Source organism: Vanellus vanellus (assembly GCF_965231255.1).
Source record: "Vanellus vanellus genome assembly, chromosome: 4".
Taxonomy (NCBI): domain Eukaryota; kingdom Metazoa; phylum Chordata; class Aves; order Charadriiformes; family Charadriidae; genus Vanellus; species Vanellus vanellus.
In genome coordinates, this window is record NC_138909.1 from 15,963,587 (window position 1) to 15,984,919 (window position 21,333).

At 37.2% G+C, this 21,333-nt stretch overlaps 1 protein-coding gene across 1 annotated transcript in view; it reads right to left on the reverse strand.

Moving 5' to 3' along the window:
* The window catches only part of TTC29 (tetratricopeptide repeat domain 29), a gene marked incomplete at its 3' end in the record, with an annotated part of 307,765 nt that overhangs the window by 123,856 nt on the left and 162,576 nt on the right, over positions 1-21,333 (reverse strand). The window contains 2 exon segments of the mRNA XM_082482455.1: positions 5,905-5,988; positions 9,830-9,926. Coding sequence (XP_082338581.1) covers positions 5,905-5,988; positions 9,830-9,921 — 176 coding nt within the window. The 5' untranslated portion in view covers positions 9,922-9,926.

Below are 21,333 nucleotides of genomic sequence, written 5' to 3' on the forward strand. Positions count from 1 at the left end.
GAGCAAAATCTTGCTAGGACCTGAACACGAAAGGGAAAGAACAGATTACTTCTTTCTCCTTTTGCTGCCTTGAGCTCTCCTCTCTCCTGTCTTCATAGTGTCTTACAGACAGAAGCAGCTCAAATCAGTGCTGTGTGATGAAGGACTGAAATACAAGGGAAAAGCAGAATCTGCACCTACACATTGCCTATGTCTGAAGTTGCCTTTTGCAAGCTTTCTACTAATAGCAGCTGTCCCTCCTCCTTCCTTGCCTTAACCCCACACCAATAAGATATTTTTCCTAACACTTATTTTTGGCAGTCCCCCTCCCTTTTCCCTTGAGAGCCTCACTCCATAACAAAGAAATGATCAAATCCACCTTACAACACAAAATTCCCAAGCCTAAATTATATATATTCAAATTGGGCAGCCGTGGTAAAGATTTCAGACTGTGAAAAGGAAAACATGGCAATATGATAAGCTGTCAATGAAAGAAGGTTCCAATCTACTTGTTGAGTAAAAGATTTCACAGGTCATTTATGTAATCACCTTAAAAATTTATTTGGTAGAGGTGAAAGCTACTAAAAAGTCTGGATTAATCAAAACGCCAATCAGCTATTTGTGCTCAGCTTCCTTAAAGAACCAGTCCATCAATTCAATACACTAGAATAAGGACAAACAGAAAAGCAAATAAATCTCAAACTGAGTACCAAAACTCTCTATTTAATAAACTTATAAAAAGAGGACAAGAATAGAAGAAGCCAAGTCTAATAGTAGGGCTTCCTAGTCCATCATGGCTATGATGAAAATAAAGAATGAAACACCCTTCAAGCCAGGCCTTCTCCTCTCCATCAGCCCACAAACCCCATTCTTCTCCCTCAGTGGACTCTCTGGATCACCCTGACCTCTAATCAGGTGAGGAAGTTTCTTCCTCTTTAGTCTTGGAGGGCAGATAGGGTTGAATGCTCTGAGACCAACTGGTAGAAGAAGTAAGGATGTAGGAAAGAAATCTTTTATTTCCACAAACTTATCTCGAGCACTAACACTTAATCCCTCATTAATTGTCTGACATCTTTTTTCCTTAAGTCTACCTCGCTGACACTGAAATCAGCAGAAACTTGGGGGGAGGGTAGTAAACGATTTGTCCCTTTTAATTCTCTCACTGAAGAATGGAAGAATAATCTTCTATCAGATGGCACTAACAGAAGATTTAAATTGATGCGAGGTCACTTTTGTTTTGGATTTATCAGCTTCTTGTAAAAATGCTGCCTCAGGAATTAGTGAATGCAACTCTCTAAGACTTCTACCTGATCCTTTTTACAGCTTTCAAAATTCAATAGTTCTCCAGTGTGAGATTCATCGCTAAAGGTACATGCCTACATCTGAGCCTGTCACCCTAAGCTCTCTATATAAGTAACGGAAATAGGTGCTTCAAAAGTATAATTCACCTTATTCTAAAGCAGTTGTCTGAATCCTAAAAGGTGGGGCTCAACTAATCAAATTACTTATTCTTCATTATTTCTATTGATTATATGGGGTGATTAACTTAGTTCTCTGGATCAGTTGAACTTATGTGAAAGTCCCTTTGCTCTTTTTGCAGAGAAGGACAAAGGTTTATGGAAGCAAGGATTGCTACTATATTCACCAGTCATCATTCCTAGAGCAAAAATATTATATTCCAGTTTTTAGTATAAAATCTGTAAAGATTGATCTGCCCAGTATTAGCTGAGATAGCTGGCAATTGCTCTGGGGGTCACAGCCCAGCTGCGAATGAAAGCCTTTGCCTTTTTGTGTTCCAGGTAATCATGAAGTGGACCCGCCTTCTGGTGAATTCTAAGCAGAACAACCCACTGTATCTCAAACACATCTGATTGAATGCGATGATCTTGTCTCCAGCCTGAAAAAGTCATATCAGAGCATGTCTTTTCTGACACAAATTTATCAAGGCAAGCTTTCCATAACACACTGATCCACCACTCACAAGACAGAAAACACAAATACAAATTTCCTGCATATCTAGGTCAGCCCCTATCGTCTCTGTAAAATAATTTAGATATCATCTGACTATCAATGAGTCTTAAGTGAGGACACTAGAACTCCATCATCCGATTCACAGAAATACATCTAGTAAAATTGTTAATGTAATATATTTTTTGTTACTACTAAACAAAACTGTTCCTCTCATCAAAAAGATTTCAAAGTCTCTCTTTCTAGTCTTTAACTCTTTTTTGATGACATGGTTGACTTTGGACAATTTTCATTTGTATGAAGAGGAGAGAACAGTTACTTGATCTTTCTGGCCCTGACAAAAAGAACAGGAAACAGGAATGACAATATCAAATTCTGGCCCATTCTAGGCTCCAATCTATTCAACCCTGGAATCAATCTCTTGATGGAAAATGCCTTACTTCACATTTCATCATGAACTTTTTGACTCTTACATCAGTCATAAGGACAATTTTTAATTTTTACTGCAACCCGATTTTGAGCCATTAATGATTGGTGAGTCAAGACCAAGAACAAAAAGTATCAGCGAAAGCACACTGAAGGCCAGTGGAGTCAGCCAACCTCCTCATAAGCTTACAAAAGCCTAATTCTGTGGCAAGAAAGCAGTCACATTCTGCATTAATGTGAACCTTTACTTTTTTCTCATTTCCAGCTTTTTACACCACATTGACTTCTTATTTCAAGTTAAAGTCTTAGAGAAGGAAACAAAACAAAATCAATGAAAAAAACAAAGCAATATCCTGTTTTAATATAATTAAAGTGCTATCTTTCTTAAGCGCTGTTTTTCTTCCTCTTCTATCATATTGCCCTGGGACAAAAAATTATTACAAATAAAAAAAAAAAAAGGAAAAAATATCTCCACATTTTTCCCCAGAAAAATGAGATTATAACTTAAACACACTTAACAGAATTCTTCTCATTTGCTGAAGTTTGGAACAGAGTACAATACTGTATAATAGAAGGATAACTGAAACCTTTTCCTCCCGTCAACTATGAAGCAACTAGCTTATCTTAATTTTAAAGAATATTGTGAAGGATATAATTTTAGGGAACGGATTTAAAGATTGGCTTGTTTCCATAAATGTGATACTAGCCATACACTCCTTTGTTTAGGAGGTAATAAATTTGTTATCTGCCTAACGTGTACCCAAAAAAACAAAGGGTGTTTAATATTAAGCAGGAGTGTGGCTACAAGAATTTGTTTAGACAGATGTCTTGACTGACTTATCAAGTTAACCTCTGTATTAAACAAAAGTACAGATATTTAGGTGGCAAAAGAAAGATATCCTGTCCTTTTATAAAGAAGTGCAATAATTGCTTCTGGAATGGAAACAATATTAAAAAAAACTACACAGCATGTTATAAGCCATTTCTCACACTTTTTAAAATAAAAATACCTGTTGTCTGCTGAGACATACAAAGCATAACCCTGATTTCAGTAAGATCATTTACAGATATGGCATTGCCTTATTTTAAAATTACAGTTGATGCATTTAGTTTTTTATAACTAGACTAGCCTAATACTATTATAACTGTGTAGCTGCTAGTTTGTTACCATTTGTTTGCTCTCAAATGATTGTGTCATGTTTATAGGCCAGCATTAGTAAATTACATACTATAGAAATTTTGTAATTGTTGAGCTATTAGCAAAAGCTAAAATTCTGAGAATAATTAAAAGCACAGAACACTAATGTAATCTTTTAAAAGATATACTTAAAAAAACTCCATAAAAATGAACCAGAATACATATGATATTTCAGTTTAATCTTCTAAGAGGCTTTGTTAACTTTGAAAAACAGCATATTGCAAAACAGTAAGGAAAAACCCCACTTTGTGTTGGTATTGCAGAATAGATGATAAAATTCTCACTTCATTGTAGATTTCCTTGCTATTTTCCTTTTCCACAACCTCCAGACTCAGGGTTTGGATGTAAAAAGAAAAATCATATAGCAAGGGGTTTTAGGGTGGTTTTTGTTTTGTTTTGTTTGTATGTTTTTTTTTTTTTTTTTCAATAGCAGTAAAAGGCTGACCTGATCAAATCAGAGCTGTAAAATGCACTTTGAAGCCCCAAGGCCTTCCTAAAATAGCAGTGACTACCTGTGTAATCACAGAGAGGACACTTCTGTCCCTAGCACGGTGTGTGTACTGCGGAAATCCACTGGGGCTAAAGACTGAAACAGCTCACTGGGAAGGCAAGTCAGTCTGTAACAATTGTTGTAGCGTAATGACTACAGCAGCACCGCGCAGCTGGTATGGAACTAGGGTGACAATAAGCAAATGTACTTATTTCTGTGCTTGCCCCCTGAGGTCTGATACTTCTTCCTCCCTAACAGAGCAACTATGCTACCCTTAATTCAGGAGACAGGACCTCTGCCAGCACAGCATTTGCTCAGTAAGTATCTGTTTGTTATGTTGGTCCAGCTCATGCAGAACACGACCGAGTCACAGACCAATCTTAGTTTCCTTCTCTTTAAGCAGGGAATATTTAAACCAGCTATGGCATCTGGCACAATTAGTATGACAGCATGATCAAAGGTAACTGTCCCACATCAACCATGTGTACTCACAGAGCAGTAACATGGCACTTCCCACTGCCTCACCTAACTCACTTCCCTGTCACTGTCAGGCTGCTCTCTCCCACAGACTGTGACTGTGATAACAGTCTCTCAAACAGAAACAAAGGAACTCAGTGAACTTTGCAAACCCGAGGATGACATACTGAGAAAGTCCTGCCCAATCCCATCACTGAACTCATCTTTAGTCCATCATCTTTGAGCCTAGTCTTAATTCAAATAAAAGAAGTGGGGTACGACCTTGCTTTAAACAAACTACTCTCCTAGATCATCAGACCAGATACATTACAATCTTTGTATTGACAGCCAGAACACTTATAGCTTTAGCATGTCAACATTGTAAAAATAAAGGCGAATCAGAAGTGTATCACAGGAAAGTGTGTCTGCTGGCTGAGTATCATATGGTATGGTTTTAGGACACTGCTAAAGTTACTATCCCTCAACTCTAATTTGATAATTTTCTAGATTTTAATTTGAAAGTTTTTAGGGAAGGTTTGCAGGTACATTCTTAGGCTAGGAAGCAGAAAAGAAGCATGTTTTGCAAGAAACTAGCTGGTCGAATTCCTGTCTGATTGATAGAATGTTTTTGTGCTGCAAGGGTGATCTTGCAATATTAATTGTTAAGGTGCCTAGAGCCCTTGTATATGCATCTTTTTATTATTTAAATATTGAAATAAATAAATCATCTCACTTAAGCAACCAGCAATTCAGACTTGTTAGAATTCTTTCATTAAATGTGATGGTGCTGAACCCTAGATCTGTTAAAAGACTCCAGAAGAATAAGTCAGTCGTAGTCTCTTGTAACTTCTAAATGTAAATACCTCAGCTGTAAGAAATCAAAAGTCATCTAGATTTCTTTCATTCATTGGGTTTTTAAATAACTAATGGTGTATTAAATGCTTCACCACAGAAGTCAGCACTTGGGCTTGGCTAAATAATAATTCAAAATTACAAGAACGTGTATGTCAGTATACTAAGCTTCCACCCCAGAGGAGATATTTCACAGAGGCTCAGGAAAAAAAAAAAAAAAAGAAAAAAAAACACAAAAAAGCAGCACAATTTCAAATATAATTACTGACATAATCTTAACCATAGTGTTACAAATGTGATATAATATTTTGGTAAATATACAAATTAGTAAAAGCAAGGAGTTAAATGCTTTGATATATTTAAGATCAGGAGAAATGAACCATCATTATTTAATATCAACTTCAATTTTTAAATGCCAACTTCCACTAAAAAGGGTAGGGCCTAGGGAACTTTAAATTTAAATGATTATGATGACTAGAAACAAAGGAAACAATAAACTTATGGATGTTAAAACTCCTCAAAAAAGCCAACTTACGCAGCAGCTTCTTGTTTTGACAACCCTTTGATATTCTTCGCCAAATAATCATCTATGCCATCTTTGTCTTTGATCAAATGAATCCTAAATTTAAATGAAAGAAATTAAAAGAAACACTGTGAGGTGCTAACATAGACTTCTACAGCATGTATAATAAATTAGCATTGCCAAGTAGAGCTAAAACCTGAAATATTGACAAAGTAATATATCAGACATTCTATAAACACATACAAATATCTTTTTAAATTTTTTGGTCTGTAGCTATTTCAAATCTTTATTTCTGAAAGAAAACAGAGTTGATATTAGCTTTCAAGGACCCAGTTATCTGATATTTCTGTCTAAACTAGAAGAAATTGTGTATTAGCTAAATCAATAATAATTGATTAAACTATTCATATTTAAACTGTTTTCTAAACCAGAACCATTACATTTTCGCATTATCAGTACGGACCAGAGTGGTCCAATCTATTTTGTATTTAACTTTTTCAAATTAAAAAAAAAAAAAAAAAAAGAGAATCAACAAAAAATATCCCAAACCCAACTCAAAATGTTTTCCTTAGTGCAATGCAGACTTTTAATACTGGTCTCAGCTTTCCACAGTTTGAGCAGCATATTGCAAAAGGTGGTCCACTAAGGGGGTAATTCAAAGGGCATTAAAATAAACAGTGAATTTCAGGATGCATGGATCTAATTTTAAAATTTGTACTGTACATCACTTCATCTTTCACTTGAACCATCATCTCTTTGCGTCTCTACTCTGATACACAAGAGATGTCTTGAATTTTAAAGGATAATATGCACTTACTGACCATAAAGTGTATGTAAATAGATTCTGATATCCCGACTGCAGAGGATATTATCTTTATAAAAGTAATGTGAATTTATTTTTATTCTTCTTTAAAAGAGCATAAAGATTGCCTGGCTAATCACTCAAAGATAAAAGAAATTCAATATTAGTGTTCCACATAAATCTACTATTTTCCTCTTTCTCCGTCTGTATTACACTGCTGTCTTTCATTACAGGGATGAGAGTAAATTCTTTTCATAATGTTAGCTAATATAAACGTCATGCTCCTTATTGCTCTGAGAATACCAAAGACACTTCATGAAGTTCATTTAAATGAAAACAAAATAGCTAAGCAATGTAGAGATATTTTGACATGTCTGTATTTAAAACAATACAATAGTGAAAACTTCTGGCACAAATAGGGCATTTAAATTTGTTCCAGAATTTACTACTACTGAGCTGCACCAACAGAGGCTTATGCTTTCAAGCTGCACATAACACAATCCGTATGAGTTGCTGCTGACCATGCCAAACATACACCTTATGGATATTGCCATAAAAATTCAGTTATAATCAATACCAAAATTTAATCACTATCAAAATTTTCATATCAAAATAGTCACAATATAGGAAGATACATAATGTCATTACGATAATGAAGATAAAGTAATTATTGGATATTTTAAACTGATGTATTTCAAGATACAATAGGTTTATATAAGGTAATAGAAAAATAAAAAAATAATATCTCTGGGTAATTAAATATGAAGTATTCAGTTGACAACACAAAACCCCCTGGTTGACCTTTGTATTTTAACACTGCAAAAATTAGCTTTCTCCACATAAGTAGCACAAAGAGAGTGCAGCAGATATGGAGAGGCAGTGGGGAGTCCAAACCCCCAAACTGAAACAGTCAACTAAAACAAGCAAATTCCTAGGCATCACTATCAGCTTGCTGCAATTTAATCTACACTGCAGTTAAAAATCATATCAAACTGGAACAAAGGAAAGCCTGATGCCTTCTCATTATCTTCTCAAAGTATTTTAATAAAAAAAACAATCAGGGTAAAAGCTCCTAGAATCATATACAATTTAAAATGTCACCTGCCTTATACTAAAGGTATAAATTTCTGATTTCTGATTGGTAACACCCTCTAACTTAAAGACAACTACAGCCAAAGACAAAAAACCCAAAAGCAACAACTTGCAAACTGATTACTGTTTACATAAATTCTGCAATACCCTGCATTGGCCTGATGCAACTAGAAACATGGTCATACCTCGTAAAGAATTCAAGTTACTAAAAATAATAAATACTTATCTCATCCTAGCTGTTATTATCAATGATGTTAAAGTAGCAATAACACAGAAAAGACAAGTAGATGATACATAGGAAAAAAAACACAGTAGAAAATTCCATCAACTCAAATAATCATTATTTTAAACCATCTGGTTATATGCAATGAGAATTAAAAACAATAAAATTAATTAATGTGAAGAACTGAGACTATGACTTGGGATCGACATTGTTTCTTAACAGAGAAATGAGGTGAGGATAGCACTGGCTAAGAGGCATTGTTTCTTGTCTTCCAGAAGTTGTCACTTGCTTTTCCCAAACTGTTTTAGCCTTATTTCTCCAGTGTTTCCATGATGAGTCACTATATTTCATAAATAGTTTATAAAAAAGTCTACTTCATCTGTAAATTGGCTCCTATTTAACTTTAAATCACTCACTTCTTAAAGACAAATATATTTTAATCTAATGGACACCTATCCCAGAGTTTTACACCATGCATTCCTATAACTATTTCTGTTACCAGTCTACACAACAAAAAAAAAAGCTACTGATTTTTTTCTAGAAATAAACTTCATGATAAATACACCTGGCTTTTTAATCAAAGAACAGAACAAAGTCACATAAATGACCAAATTGGTTCTCACATAACTTTCTATCCTCACTGCCTATTCTGTTAACTAAGTTTTCTCAAAATTTCCTATCAAAGAAAATGGCTGAGCTTGTCTTGCTCTAATCACTAGGCATCTACAGCATGATCTCTACCATTACAGAATCACACATTTCTTTTCTGCAAATAGGAACAACTTCTATAGGACTGCTGCAGAATGATTTTCTTGAACACAAAACTCCTCAAGTAAAGGGAAGAAACAAGCCTCGTACCTCTGGGGTGATTTCTCCAGCAACGTAGTTACTGGAAAAAGTGATGGCTGCAGAAGATGGCTCCAGTCATAAAAGATTAAAAAAAAAAATAAAAAAATTGTAAGACACCACTGCATGTCCTTATTCTATCAATGTGTGAGAGGATACACATCAGTATTAGTGCTTCAGAAAGACTGGGCCCAAGGATGCCATGTTTCTGGATTCTTACTGCTTTTAGACATGGACATGCAGTTGCTGAACTCTGAGATGCCCCACACATTTCAGCCAAAGGCTAAGGGGAACGCTAGGATTGGGCGGAGAAAAAAAAAGAAAAAATAAAAAAGGAGGAAGGAGAAAATAATCACAATTCTTTCCGAAATGGAGGGAATTCCAGGAAAAGGAGCATAGTGGGGCAGAGTAGTAACTGAGTGACCAGTACTCACTACTGAGGGAGACAAAAATGTATGGATACAAGTAACCAAGAGGAGAAATGAATACAACGGAACTAAAAGCCACACAGGCATGTGCCTACATGAAGAAGAGGGCTTGAACATATTATGGCGCTGTTGTTTACTCTCTCAGTTATTAAGTACCAACTAACGTTTTTCAAGCCAGTTTTATTCATTATATTTTGACAGATGAGAAACTGTTTTGTGCCTGAATGAAAAAAAATCTTTTTTTTTTTTCCATCCAAATAAGTACATTTTCAATGACCTACATTCGTATCAATGCTAAATGGAAATAACTTCCTATGGCTCCTGAAGGGGTTTAGAAAAATTAGGGTGAAACTTCTAACTTAAACAGAAGACACTTCCTATTTTTTTCCCTTTTACTTATGAAACTTTCCTAAGAGAGAATTTCCTTGCTTCTGATTTTTGCAGTTTTAAGTATTGCAAAAAAGCAAACATAATTTGTCACCTCGGCATAGCTGATTGAAGCTATTCACAGTAAAAATGATACTCTGAAAGAAAAGAGGTACATACCTTGCAAAGTCTAATGAGGGACAGACAGTCTGCTCTATGAACCTGGGATGCTCCCCTGGGATTTGTAGGATTGCTTGAGGCAACACCTTCATTTTAACTAAAACAAACAAACAAAACCAACTTTACTTAAAACAATGTCTTCACAGTAATGCAGTTTTTTATCCTTCTTGTGCTGCTTCCCAGTCAACTCTTTTATTTCCAGTGCACTGGACTCCAGTTCCACACAAACCTTTTCAGGCCTCAGCATTACTTCAGTGGGACATAATGCATAGGAATGGTCATGACCTTACTTTCAATGTTTTTTTTCTCTTTCATTAGAGTGCTTTTGATTTGCACAGGGACAACTGATGCGGGAACCTTACTTGCGTATGATTCCCTATGCTTCCTCAAGCTATTTAGGTATAAGTATTAATAATATTTTAAGTTAATGCATAAGGTGGAGAAATGATTGAACATGCAGTGTGCAATGCAACAACAGGCACTGTATTAATGTTCAAAATAATACATAACCATAATAGTAACAATCCTTTGAATAAAAAATATAAGTAATGCTATTCTTACAACACAGGGTTTTACTTAAAACAAAAGCCAAAAGCCCCACAGTTAGGTAGAATCATCTAACTCGTCATTTTGACGTACATAAATGTTAATAGGACTTTTTTGTCATATAGAGCTACTGTGTTTTTTCCCCAAGTATTCAGTCTACACTTCCTACCATTAAAGTTTCAGCTGCCAGTTCCTTCATTTTGCATGTCTGTGATCTGAGGACGTTAGCAGCAGGAGCACCCTTACTTTTAAATTTGGTTTAATGTAGTATTGCATGCCCTGCTGGTAGGCCTCAAGGCACAAACTTTTAATAGGGATGGGAAAACAGAATATAATGGGGGGGGGGGGGGGGGGGGGAAGGGGGAGGAAGAATTTAACTATTTGCTACATTTAGTGAAAGGAAATGTATTTTATGGGAAATAAACATTAGATATGAATCAACTTGATACTGAATGATCAGCATCAGACTAGCAGATATTTTCTACATTAGCCTTTCTGGGATCAAAAGCCATTTCATTGATGCAATATTTTGCTACAGTTATAGTGGAGTAATTTTTTAAAGTGTGCTACTTAAAATGGAATAACAAAGAGAATTATAGGTTGAAAAGATGACACGATATGATATTTCCCCTAAGTCATTCTTTTAGGGCTTAGTACTAATGATAACATTTGAAAGAAAAAAATATTCTTTGTAAATAAACTAATCTACAATCAGAGGCAGCAACATTTTACACAAGTGTGTCATGGAAAAAAAAATAAATCAATAGACTAAAAACATATGGGTAATTCATCACTATGAAAGATTACACTTCTTACAGCAAATGATGGGTTTGTATCCAGAAGCAATACAGAAAGGAAAATCTCTTTTTAGGAAGATGCTACTCAGTGAGAAATAGTAATTAAACTTTGGAACAACAATATTGAAGCCCAGAGATGATGAAAACCTTTCTACAAAGCTCTTAGTTTTGAGGTATTAGGCAAGAAAAAGCAAACAGGCCATGTCTTAATGGCAGATGTTGAATATGGCAAGGCAAGACAACTGACCATCTGCAGCTATGGGGCAGAAAAGGCAGGGGTAAGCAGCTGAAAGGGGACCCTGAAAGTCCTGGTAGAGCCACTGCAACCGTGAAAAGCTATCGACGGGTAGGTGTACTTTGTATCATGCCACAGGTCTCAGGCTCTGGGTTGCACCCACATGGGACCTGGCTGGAGCATACAATAGCTCCTTGCTGGCCCACACGCTCCAGGTTCCCACCCTGCAGAAATCAAGTATATGGTAAGACAGGCTGGCATGCACACAGGCCTCACACTAACAGGAGGCACGTACACAGACGTTTTTCAGAGTCCATTACTGCCTCACAAAGATTAAAACTATTGCCCTGACTCCTATTTCAAACTCAACAGTTGGGACTGAAAAAAAAAGACTGCTAACCCCTTTACATCTTACTCCTTTATTACAAGGCCCAAGCCCCACCTCATTTATGTAATCAAACACACACAGAATTCATCAGAAGACGAGGCAGCGAAGTCTGTTTCTAAAGAAGTGCTATAATTAATCATGTGGACAAGGGAATCTCCCCAGAGGCTGGAATTGCGCCAGCCTGTGTTGAAGCCAAAGGTAAAACGCCAACTGATTGTAACGGCCTTTCCCAGCACATTTTTAGCAAACCTGTTCACCGCCACCTGGCTCTTCCCATCCATTTTCTGAGGCACACATAAACCTAACCTGAGGCTGAGGATCTCCCAGAGAGGGAAGCAGCCTGGGAAGTAGGCATCCGGCCTTTGCGGATGTATTTGCTGCTATCCGGCCCCTCATAACATAAAAGGGGGTCAGAGGATGACAGGCCAGACTTCCAGCCATGCCGCTTTATGACACTGATATAACTGAATAAAAAAAAAAAACAACAAACCAATAAATTTTCAAAATCTATAGCCAGCACGATAGGTGTGGATTGTTCCAAGTAACCTGGAGGAGGTCACGGCCACAACCAGTGCCTGGTTTCGCAGCGCTCAACCCGTATTCTGAACCTCCCCCGGCCCTGCGGCTGTGGGAAGACACCGGCCCTTCACCGGCCGCTCTGGCCTTCACCAACTCCCAGGCAGGTACACCTCCCCCCCGCCCCCCTTCACTTGTTAACCACCCCCATATGCTACATACCACCAACCCTTGACTCTGTTTCTGTCTCAGCCTCTTAAAAAAAAAAAAAAAAAAAATTAGTTGAATTTTCCAGGGGAACGGACCTCTACTCATGGCGCGGCTGCAGGATGAGGCCTTCACCCGGCGCTTAACGGCTCCGCCGAGGGCCCGACGACGGCGGGCGGGCAGCAGAAGGCGACCCCCCAAGGGTGGCGGCGGTCGCGGCCCCGGTGCCGCCGCCGCCGCCGCCCCGTAGCCGGGCCGCTCCACGGGACGCCCGCGGCCTCGCCATGGCGACGGGGGCGGGCGCGGCGCCGAGGACCGGCCTCCCGCCCCGCCGCCTCCGCCGAACCCGGCGTCGTCAGGCCCCACCGCCCGCTTGAGGCCGCCTTCCCTGGGGCGAGGCAGCCCTGCCCTCGGGCTCCGTGAGGCGGCCGGTCGCCGAGGCGTGAGGGACAAGCCCAGCGACTCCCTCCTGGCAGAGGGCTGCGGGCCAGGTGAGCCGCAAAGTCCGATTTCGACCACGGAAAATGTGGAAGCTGTGAGAAACCAGCAGAGCTGGAGGTGTTCAGCGTTAACGGGTCCTCCGGCTAACGAGAGGCTCAAATGTTTATGTGCGGCTCAAATGAGCTCCAAATGAGCTCCAGTCTCAAATGGGAGCATCTCTCAAAGCTAATTAAGTTTCTGAAGTTGGCAAGCAAAGAATCAGTGACAATATCATATCGATACTTAAGGAAGGTCTGTGGGCAGTCTCATAGGTTATAGATGAACGCTTGCAGTGAGACGGCTTTTTTCTTTTAGGACCTCTGACCTTCTCTGACATCCTTCAGGACTTTTGAGCTGTGGAAAAGAGCAAGTAGAAAAGACTAGACTTAATCTCAAAGTAAGTGGCATAACACGAAGGTTTTGGGTTTGTGGAAAATTTTGTCATTTTTGGTTGATGAGAGCCTGCTGCTTAATTTACTGTAACAAAGGCACTGTTCTTCTAAGGGACTGATTGTCTAAGGAATCTGGGAGCTTATAAGAAACGGAAGTAGTGAGAAGGAACCAATGAGATTTTCGTACCTGCAAATGAAAACGATAAGAGAAACCATAATTGGGATGCGAAAGAATACAAAGAGCAGAGATTTTTCAGTAGCCTCTTTTCCACTGTTCGAAACTTGACACCAGCAGAAAAGGTCATTTTTTAGCACAGATTTGACCTAGTTTTTATTGCTAAAACTGTTTGGAAAACTGGAATGTCAGAATCAATTGTTGTAATCTATTTTGGAAGGATCAAGTGGACAGAAAGCACTCCAAAAATGGCATTACCTGTTTCTGAGTTGATGGCAATCGGAAGCAAACGATCTTGAATGTTTATGGGTCAATGTTCTAACAGATAAGTCAGAAGTTGACAGGGTACTTAGCTGATATCAAATCACACTAGAGAACAGCATGACCTATGCCTTACCCACCTACAACATATAGGGAAAACACTGCTGTACTGCAGTGAATTTCAATCTGAGTGACATATGCTGGAGGTCTCATGCTGTCAGTGTTAAAATGTACTTGGAATTTCAAAATATTTTAAATGTCAATTTCCTAACTCAAGAAGTGTTGCATCCAACACAGGGGAATTCTATATTAGACCTCATCTTGTCAGATGAAAAGGAATTGATCACAGAACTAAAAATTAGCCATAACTTAGGTATAACTGATAAAGATTTGATCACATGCAAACAGAATTAAGTCCAAACCAATAACATATATACTTAATGCTTCAAAAGGGCTAATTTTATAAAGGCGGATACTATTCTAAGGTAAATCAGTTGGGAGAAAGAATTTAATCTGAAATGGGAATAATTGGAAACCGTTTAAGGATATTAGCTCAGATACCCACAAATAATAATAATAATACCACAACTAAGGAATACATTTGCTGAAAAGCCAGGGTGGTTAACAAGGAAAACATCTATGAAACAGAAGAAGGAATGTGTTATCATACATGTACACTGGAAGCTAGGAATTGTAGAAAATGACTGTGGGAAGTAAAAGGTTATGAGGGAAATGTACATATGGTCAACAGACTTAAAATGAGGAAAATTAATTTTTTTATCAAGTATAGAATATAGAAATTTATCTGAATAGTGAGAAGACCCTATTAAGGGATGAAGATGTCAGCTTTAACCATAATGAGCGACAAAGAATTTAAAAGAAGACAGACAATTCTAATTAACATGGGCTTCCACTAAAAAAAAATATAAATATCCTAACAGAAAAATAGAGCCTGTCAAACAGACTTTGTTTTCTTAATGAAGCTGCAGGTTTCACATATTGATGTAATTTAATTAGACTTCAGTAAAGCATTTGACTTATTATCATATGGCTTTTTGAACGAAGCACTTCAGTGATGCAATTCTTTGTATCCTATACAAAGAAAACTTGTAAAAAACTGAAAAGAAACCAGCAGATTTAAAATTACTGGTAATATTCTGGAATGATATCTGAAGTGCTTCACAAGCAGCCATTTCACGCCATGGCTGCATCTTCTGTGTTAAGCATATATAATTCATTTGACTTGGAAGCAAAGTAAGAATTTTTTTATGGAGATCTGTTCAAAGGATCCTGCATGCCAAACAATATGCAACTTAGAGAGAACACTCTTTAGTAAAGAATCAAAGGCAGTCTATATCTATATAGTAATATGAAGAGGCAGTAGTCTTTCTGTGGTTAAGGATGAAACCAACTCCTTTTACAATGCTGTGTTGCAGCACCAATATAATTGGTCTAGAAATGTCTGGCCTTCAAGTCCTGAAGGGCAAGAGTGTCTGTCTGTGGAAAAAAAAATAAAATTTCAATTGCTAACACTTTTTGTTCCTATCATTGGGGAAGGGCTTCTTCCAATTCTGCAAGCACCGGTAATATCCAAGGAAGGATAATATTTTATAGCAGATCAACTTTGCAAAAACTGTTTGTATGAAAAATTAATTTGTGTGAGCAAAACTTGGCGTTCAGATCCTGGCATATTAAAAAATGTAATCTAAAGGGGCAAAAAATGCAATGTATTGATCATTTTGAGTAGCTGGTCCCCTCAGGAAATGTGTTTGTGCAGCTTTAACAGTTGTGTGAAAAAGGAATTGCTAATATACTATCTGTTCTTAAATGCAGCAATGCCAAAAACTTACCAGAGCATATCTGGATACACTTGAATATTGAATACTGCTCATAAAACTAGTCAAGAACCTGTGCAGTATTACTTTAACTATATTTTTAAAAAAAGAAAAAAAAATTTTGACTCCTGCCTAGCTCTCCATCTTTGGTCCCTGGCAGTTTTGATTTTCCTATTACTTGTTAACCTGTCCACTGCAGAAAAAACCAAAATATAAGTGTCCCCACTCCACCACTCTAGAAGAGGGGAAAGAGAGACAGTTATTGAAAACTAAAGGGATTATGGAGGAAAATATGAAAAAAAAAAAAAAAAAAAGAGGAGAAAAGGTTGAAAAGTCAAAAATACAAACCCAGGGACTGGCGGGGGGCAACACTGAGCACTCTACCAGGCAGCAACCAGTGTACAAAGATCTACAAAGTACACAAAAAGTACAAGAGCTAGTGCTGGCTACTGTGGGCTGCAGGTGTGGAGACATGACAGGCTGATGGAACAGAAATAATCTCTGAAGTTGCCAGGATTTATTTAGTCAAACTTCCTCCTCTGCCGGGCCCAGGGCCACAGTCAGAAGGAGGTGAATGGGAATGTTCTGCAACTCTTTGAGACGTTGGATGGTACTGATTTGGCACAAACTTTAAGCAAATGTTGATTGTGGCACTACTGTTGTTTTCACACTGACTGAAATAACACAAAAACTAAGAAGACCAGAGAATTCCTGGAGACAGATCCTGTACTGTCAGTACTTCTAATGTTTTGTGTGAACTTTCTTTAAAGCAAAATAACAGGAAAACTGTCATCTCTCAAAATGAATTATCTTTCCATAAAATGATTAATTTTTCCTATGCATCTTTTCCTTATACATTAGAGGTAAAAAGCATTTCTACTTTTCTGATGTTCCTACGTTAGTGAAATGTATAACTTGCTGTTCTAAATAGTTATCATAGGCCAAGTACTACCAGAAATGGTTTTCTCTTACACACGCATGAGACACTTCACCAGGTACATTATAATGTTTTTCTTTTACAGCAGACTCTTCAAAACCATATTTAGGTACCTTACTCATGATCACTCTGTGTGATACCCCTCTGGTTTCTTTAGAGATGAGCATGAGGATTTTGTGGACCCATCTGCTAATATCAAGCCCAGTTCTGCCATGTGTTGATCAGATGCTTTTTTGGTAGGAACTGGTGATGCTGCAAAACTTGCTGGTCAGGTACCAGCTTGAAGAAGCAAGCGGGGTAAATACAGAGCCCTCACAAATACTGGTCTTCATACAGGTAGTATTTAGCCAAGGAAGCTGTGCCAGGCAAGACTTGGTACTGCTCTTTTTGACAGCAATAAAGTATTACTGAATATAAAAGTTACTTTTCCTACAAGAGCCTTCTCTCTTAATTTTAAAGGCAGTTGCAATACACAACTAGCTTGGAGGATTTTTCTCTGATTTTTTCTTTATGGCAAATACATCATACTGACTAAAGAGTTGCCCTGTTATTCTACTGTGTCATTTGCATCCTGTTTAAACCAACCTCAGCAATGTCTCTACATCATGTACCTCCTTTTTTAGCTTTCTATTTGGGTGATGAGGTGGAGACAGCAGTGCTGATGAAGATCGAACAAACTTACAATATAAAAATTACTATACGGATCTCTACTCTTGCTATTCATTATATACATATTATGCATTGATATATTAGATAATTGTCAAGTTCCATTGCTGGCATAATAGGCTCAGGAAAGAGCCAAATATTTGGCAGAGAACGCAAGTCTCCAAAATCTTTACTTCACAGTTCTTGTCATGTTTCATCTTGCTATAGTTTGCAGCTGGTATTTGTATGGAAGTGTTCCACAGTAGCATTAGAGCAAAAGGACTAGACACCATAAGCTTTTGTTTCATCAGGATTTTCATTTATCTTTGCTTATGTCAGTTCAAACACTGTAATGGGAAATTAGGACTGCATTAACGCTTCTCTAACCTGCTGGTGAGCATTTACTTATATAAGTTGTTCCATTCACTTCAAATGTAACTACTCATATGACTAAAAACTTGCTAACATAAGTAGCAACCCTTCCCGGTTTAGCTCTAAACAAATAGGTCTAAGGGATGATACAGTTAAAAGGAAGATAAATATAATTATGGTTTACTAAAACAAGCTATGGTTATTTCAGTAACAATCTACTCTGTTTGTGAAAGTCTGGAATGTGCCTTGGTAGAAATAGGTACTAGGGAAGAGGATATGCCACAAAAAATAAGAAAATATGTTTATTTTTTTATTTTTTACAAAAGTTGCATTTCCTCAGACATAGAAATAAGGGCTACAATGGGCAAAAAATTCTCCTCTTTAGGCCTTATTGTTCTGCATGCCTAGAACTTTGAATTTTGCATTGTTAAAAAGAGGGTAGAAACATTAATTTTTAGTCCTGGAAGGCCCAGAGATACTGCACTTCGATTTTGTGGCTATTACAGGTGACATTTGGATTAGTGGTAAACAAATGCATCTCAGAAGCGTCTCAATCAGTATTTCTTTAACCTGAGACATGTGTATAGGATAAACAAAGGTGGCATTTTACAAAGGTTTTATTAGCATTTGCTGGACATCACCTAATAAGCTTATTCATGAATGGCGGAGTCACAAGTAATACTGCTTTCCAAAGCTCATACTGTTAAGTCTTTTATATCAAGCCATTGTAGGCTCTATATTCTACATGCATTGCACAGAAAACCGCCCCAGCATGCACTTAATATGTTTACTTTCACTCCCTTTCCCACTGCCTCTCTTTACAATGAACGGAATTTATTCCATTAATATCTCCTCCTGGTTCTGTGATAATGTTTACTTATTTCATATATATACTTACAGATTTATAGATATGCATCAGATAGATTTTCACCTACTGAAACACTTGTAACATTATCAACTTATTTGTTTTGCCTTCTTTTGAAAACTGTCTAGAAAGATTTATATAAAAAGTTAATCAAACTACATGACTGACTCGGCTCATCAGTACAACTATAACAATATCTATGTGACGTTTAGCTTATCATCATGAATTATGGGGGAAAGGATAAACAACCCATTAAGAAATTAAAGGCCCACAAAGGTGCAGTTTGATAAAGGATAAAAAAAACCCACGGGGTACATATAATAAGATCTCTCTCCCTTGAAGAGTGATTGTTATCTTTCTTTCATGAGCGTCAAAGACCTGGAGCTTCTCAGTGCCTCAGGCAAGTGAGTTTGAAGGTCTCCTTCATGATTGAATGGAAAATAGTAATCAGAATTAGGTTAAGACTGTTTATCCTATAGAGCGTTTTTTTTAGAAAATGTTTTATGTGTAGAACTGATATTATTAACCAATAGAAACAGTCACTGTAATCACATTTAGAAAACTTTACTGTGTTTTGTGTATTCAGTGTGTCATTGTCTGTTTATTCTGGTGTATGTTGGGACAAGCTTTGTTTCATGGACAACTGAGCTAAATACTTCTAATACATTAATTTGTATCGTTTTCATTCTGTAATAGGTGGAAGCTTGTGTAAAAGAACACTGACTTACAGATAAAGATGTCTTGAAAACTCCAAGAGAAATAAGTTATTCTTAAATAAGTTTTCATTTCTTGAGACAAAATGTACAGCCAGTATCCTTACTGTACTATAATTAATTATGCCTTTCTTTATACTAATAGAAGACAGTAATATTTACAGTCTTTCAGATTCCTCTGAGTGAATTTCATGATTATGTATGTGGTATGACTTGTGGCTGAATGAGAATCTAACTAAATCAAAGGAGGTGCAATCAAAATGAATGACATAAGTGATGACAATAGAATTATCCTGTACAGGTCTCTTGTCTGATAGATTGTGCTTAAATTGGTGAAAAAATCACTTGAGATAATCAGAAGGACTGCCAGCAAAAGGTGCTTATATTAAGTTGTGCTGAAGGATAATTTTTTTCCCCAATAAGTTGAAATTCTAAAGTTTTGCGCTTGGACCCTGAAGATTGTTTATTCTTATTTGCTATTAAACTCTTCTTCCATTATTATTTTCTAGTTCTGGTCAAAACCGTTGATTGCCTCTCATCTTAAACACTGATACAGACAAGTAACTATATTATTCATTTACAGATAACGTCTCACGATGGAGCCTAGCTCTGAGACCTTTGTGCACTACTGCAGTGTAAATGATAAATAGCAATGTGTTAACTATGTAGAACACATGTCTTTTGAGGTCAAGAGATCTGAAATACTCTTTCTAGCTGACTTGTGGAACGCTGTCAGTGACAGCCAGCATTGCCTTTGGCCTGTTCTGCGTTGGCCTGTGATTTATATAATGTATTCAGGTGGGAGAGTACTCAGTGGAGGCTCACCTACATTTTAAATGCTTACCTACTGAGGTTTGTAACTTAAAGTAGCAGGAGTGAAAAAGGCATGGAAAGGCCATGTCTAGGAAAATAATGTGGTGTTGTTACATAGTCCTAAGACGATGTCTAATGTATCATGCCAGAGATAGTTCAAATCCTTTGGGTTCAGTAGGTCTGGCAATTAATGGATGCTTCTGTTCCACCGTGTAAACTCTTTTGTATCCATAAGGCTAAGAAGTGTTGCTCTTTTTAGGTATACTGGATGGTTTAAATTGAACTTTGGAAACTTCAGGGATGAAAAGTACTTTGTAGGCATACACTTCCACGTTAAGTACTTCTAGGTACTTACCTCCAAACTGAACTTAAAATTATGCACTGTGATAAAAACATTGCATTATATTAATGTAATTTTGTCTTAGTGTCCTTACCAAATTATTTTGTGGACGTTTCTGATACATTAGATTGTTGTTATCAACCAGCCACAAAAATGATACTGAAATTCTAATGGAGGCCATTTTAACATTCCCTATCAGTGACATGAATATAGGCTTCATTTATTAATTGTAGCTGATTAGCCACAAGGCAAACATTTAATTAAACCTTGAGAGACAATAACATTGCACATAAATTATCCATTTAAGAGCACATAGGTCTTTATATTTCATTAAAAATTGTTTAACCAATAACCACACATCTTAAGCTCAATCTGTATTTGCACAGATTTGAAGTCAGAAAATCCCCTAGTGCATTGCTAGTTTTTTCAGACTTTTATTTCTTGATGCATTTTGATTTGTATTTACTTGCCAGTTGTTCATGCTGCTTTCCCGATTAGTGAGACTGCCACTCAAATCATGGATTAACAATTGATTAAAAAAGTCCTACCTTTATTTACTTTTAAAATTATTTCAAACTAGTCTAAAAGGTACGTTAGGTGCTGATAGGACTGAGAAAAACAAAAATCAAAACAAATACAATGTTATATTACTATATATTGAAAGCTTCTGCTTTGTGTTATTTTTGCCCCATGCAGCTATTTTCTCTTCCAGTACTGAGATACTTTTTTTCCTAAAAGAATACATGCTTATTGTTTTATATGTTTTTCTGACCAGTGGCATTATATTAAATGCATGTTTGAGTATGAAATTCCGATGCAAGCAGCAAGATGCTCCCCCTCCAGCCAGGGAGCTAGATTCATCGGGGGCCCAACTTAAATGCCTCTATACAAATGCACATAGCATGGGGAACAAACGAGAGGAGTTAGAGACATGCGGACGCCTGCAAGACTATGATCTAATTGGCATCATGGAGAGATGGTGGGGTG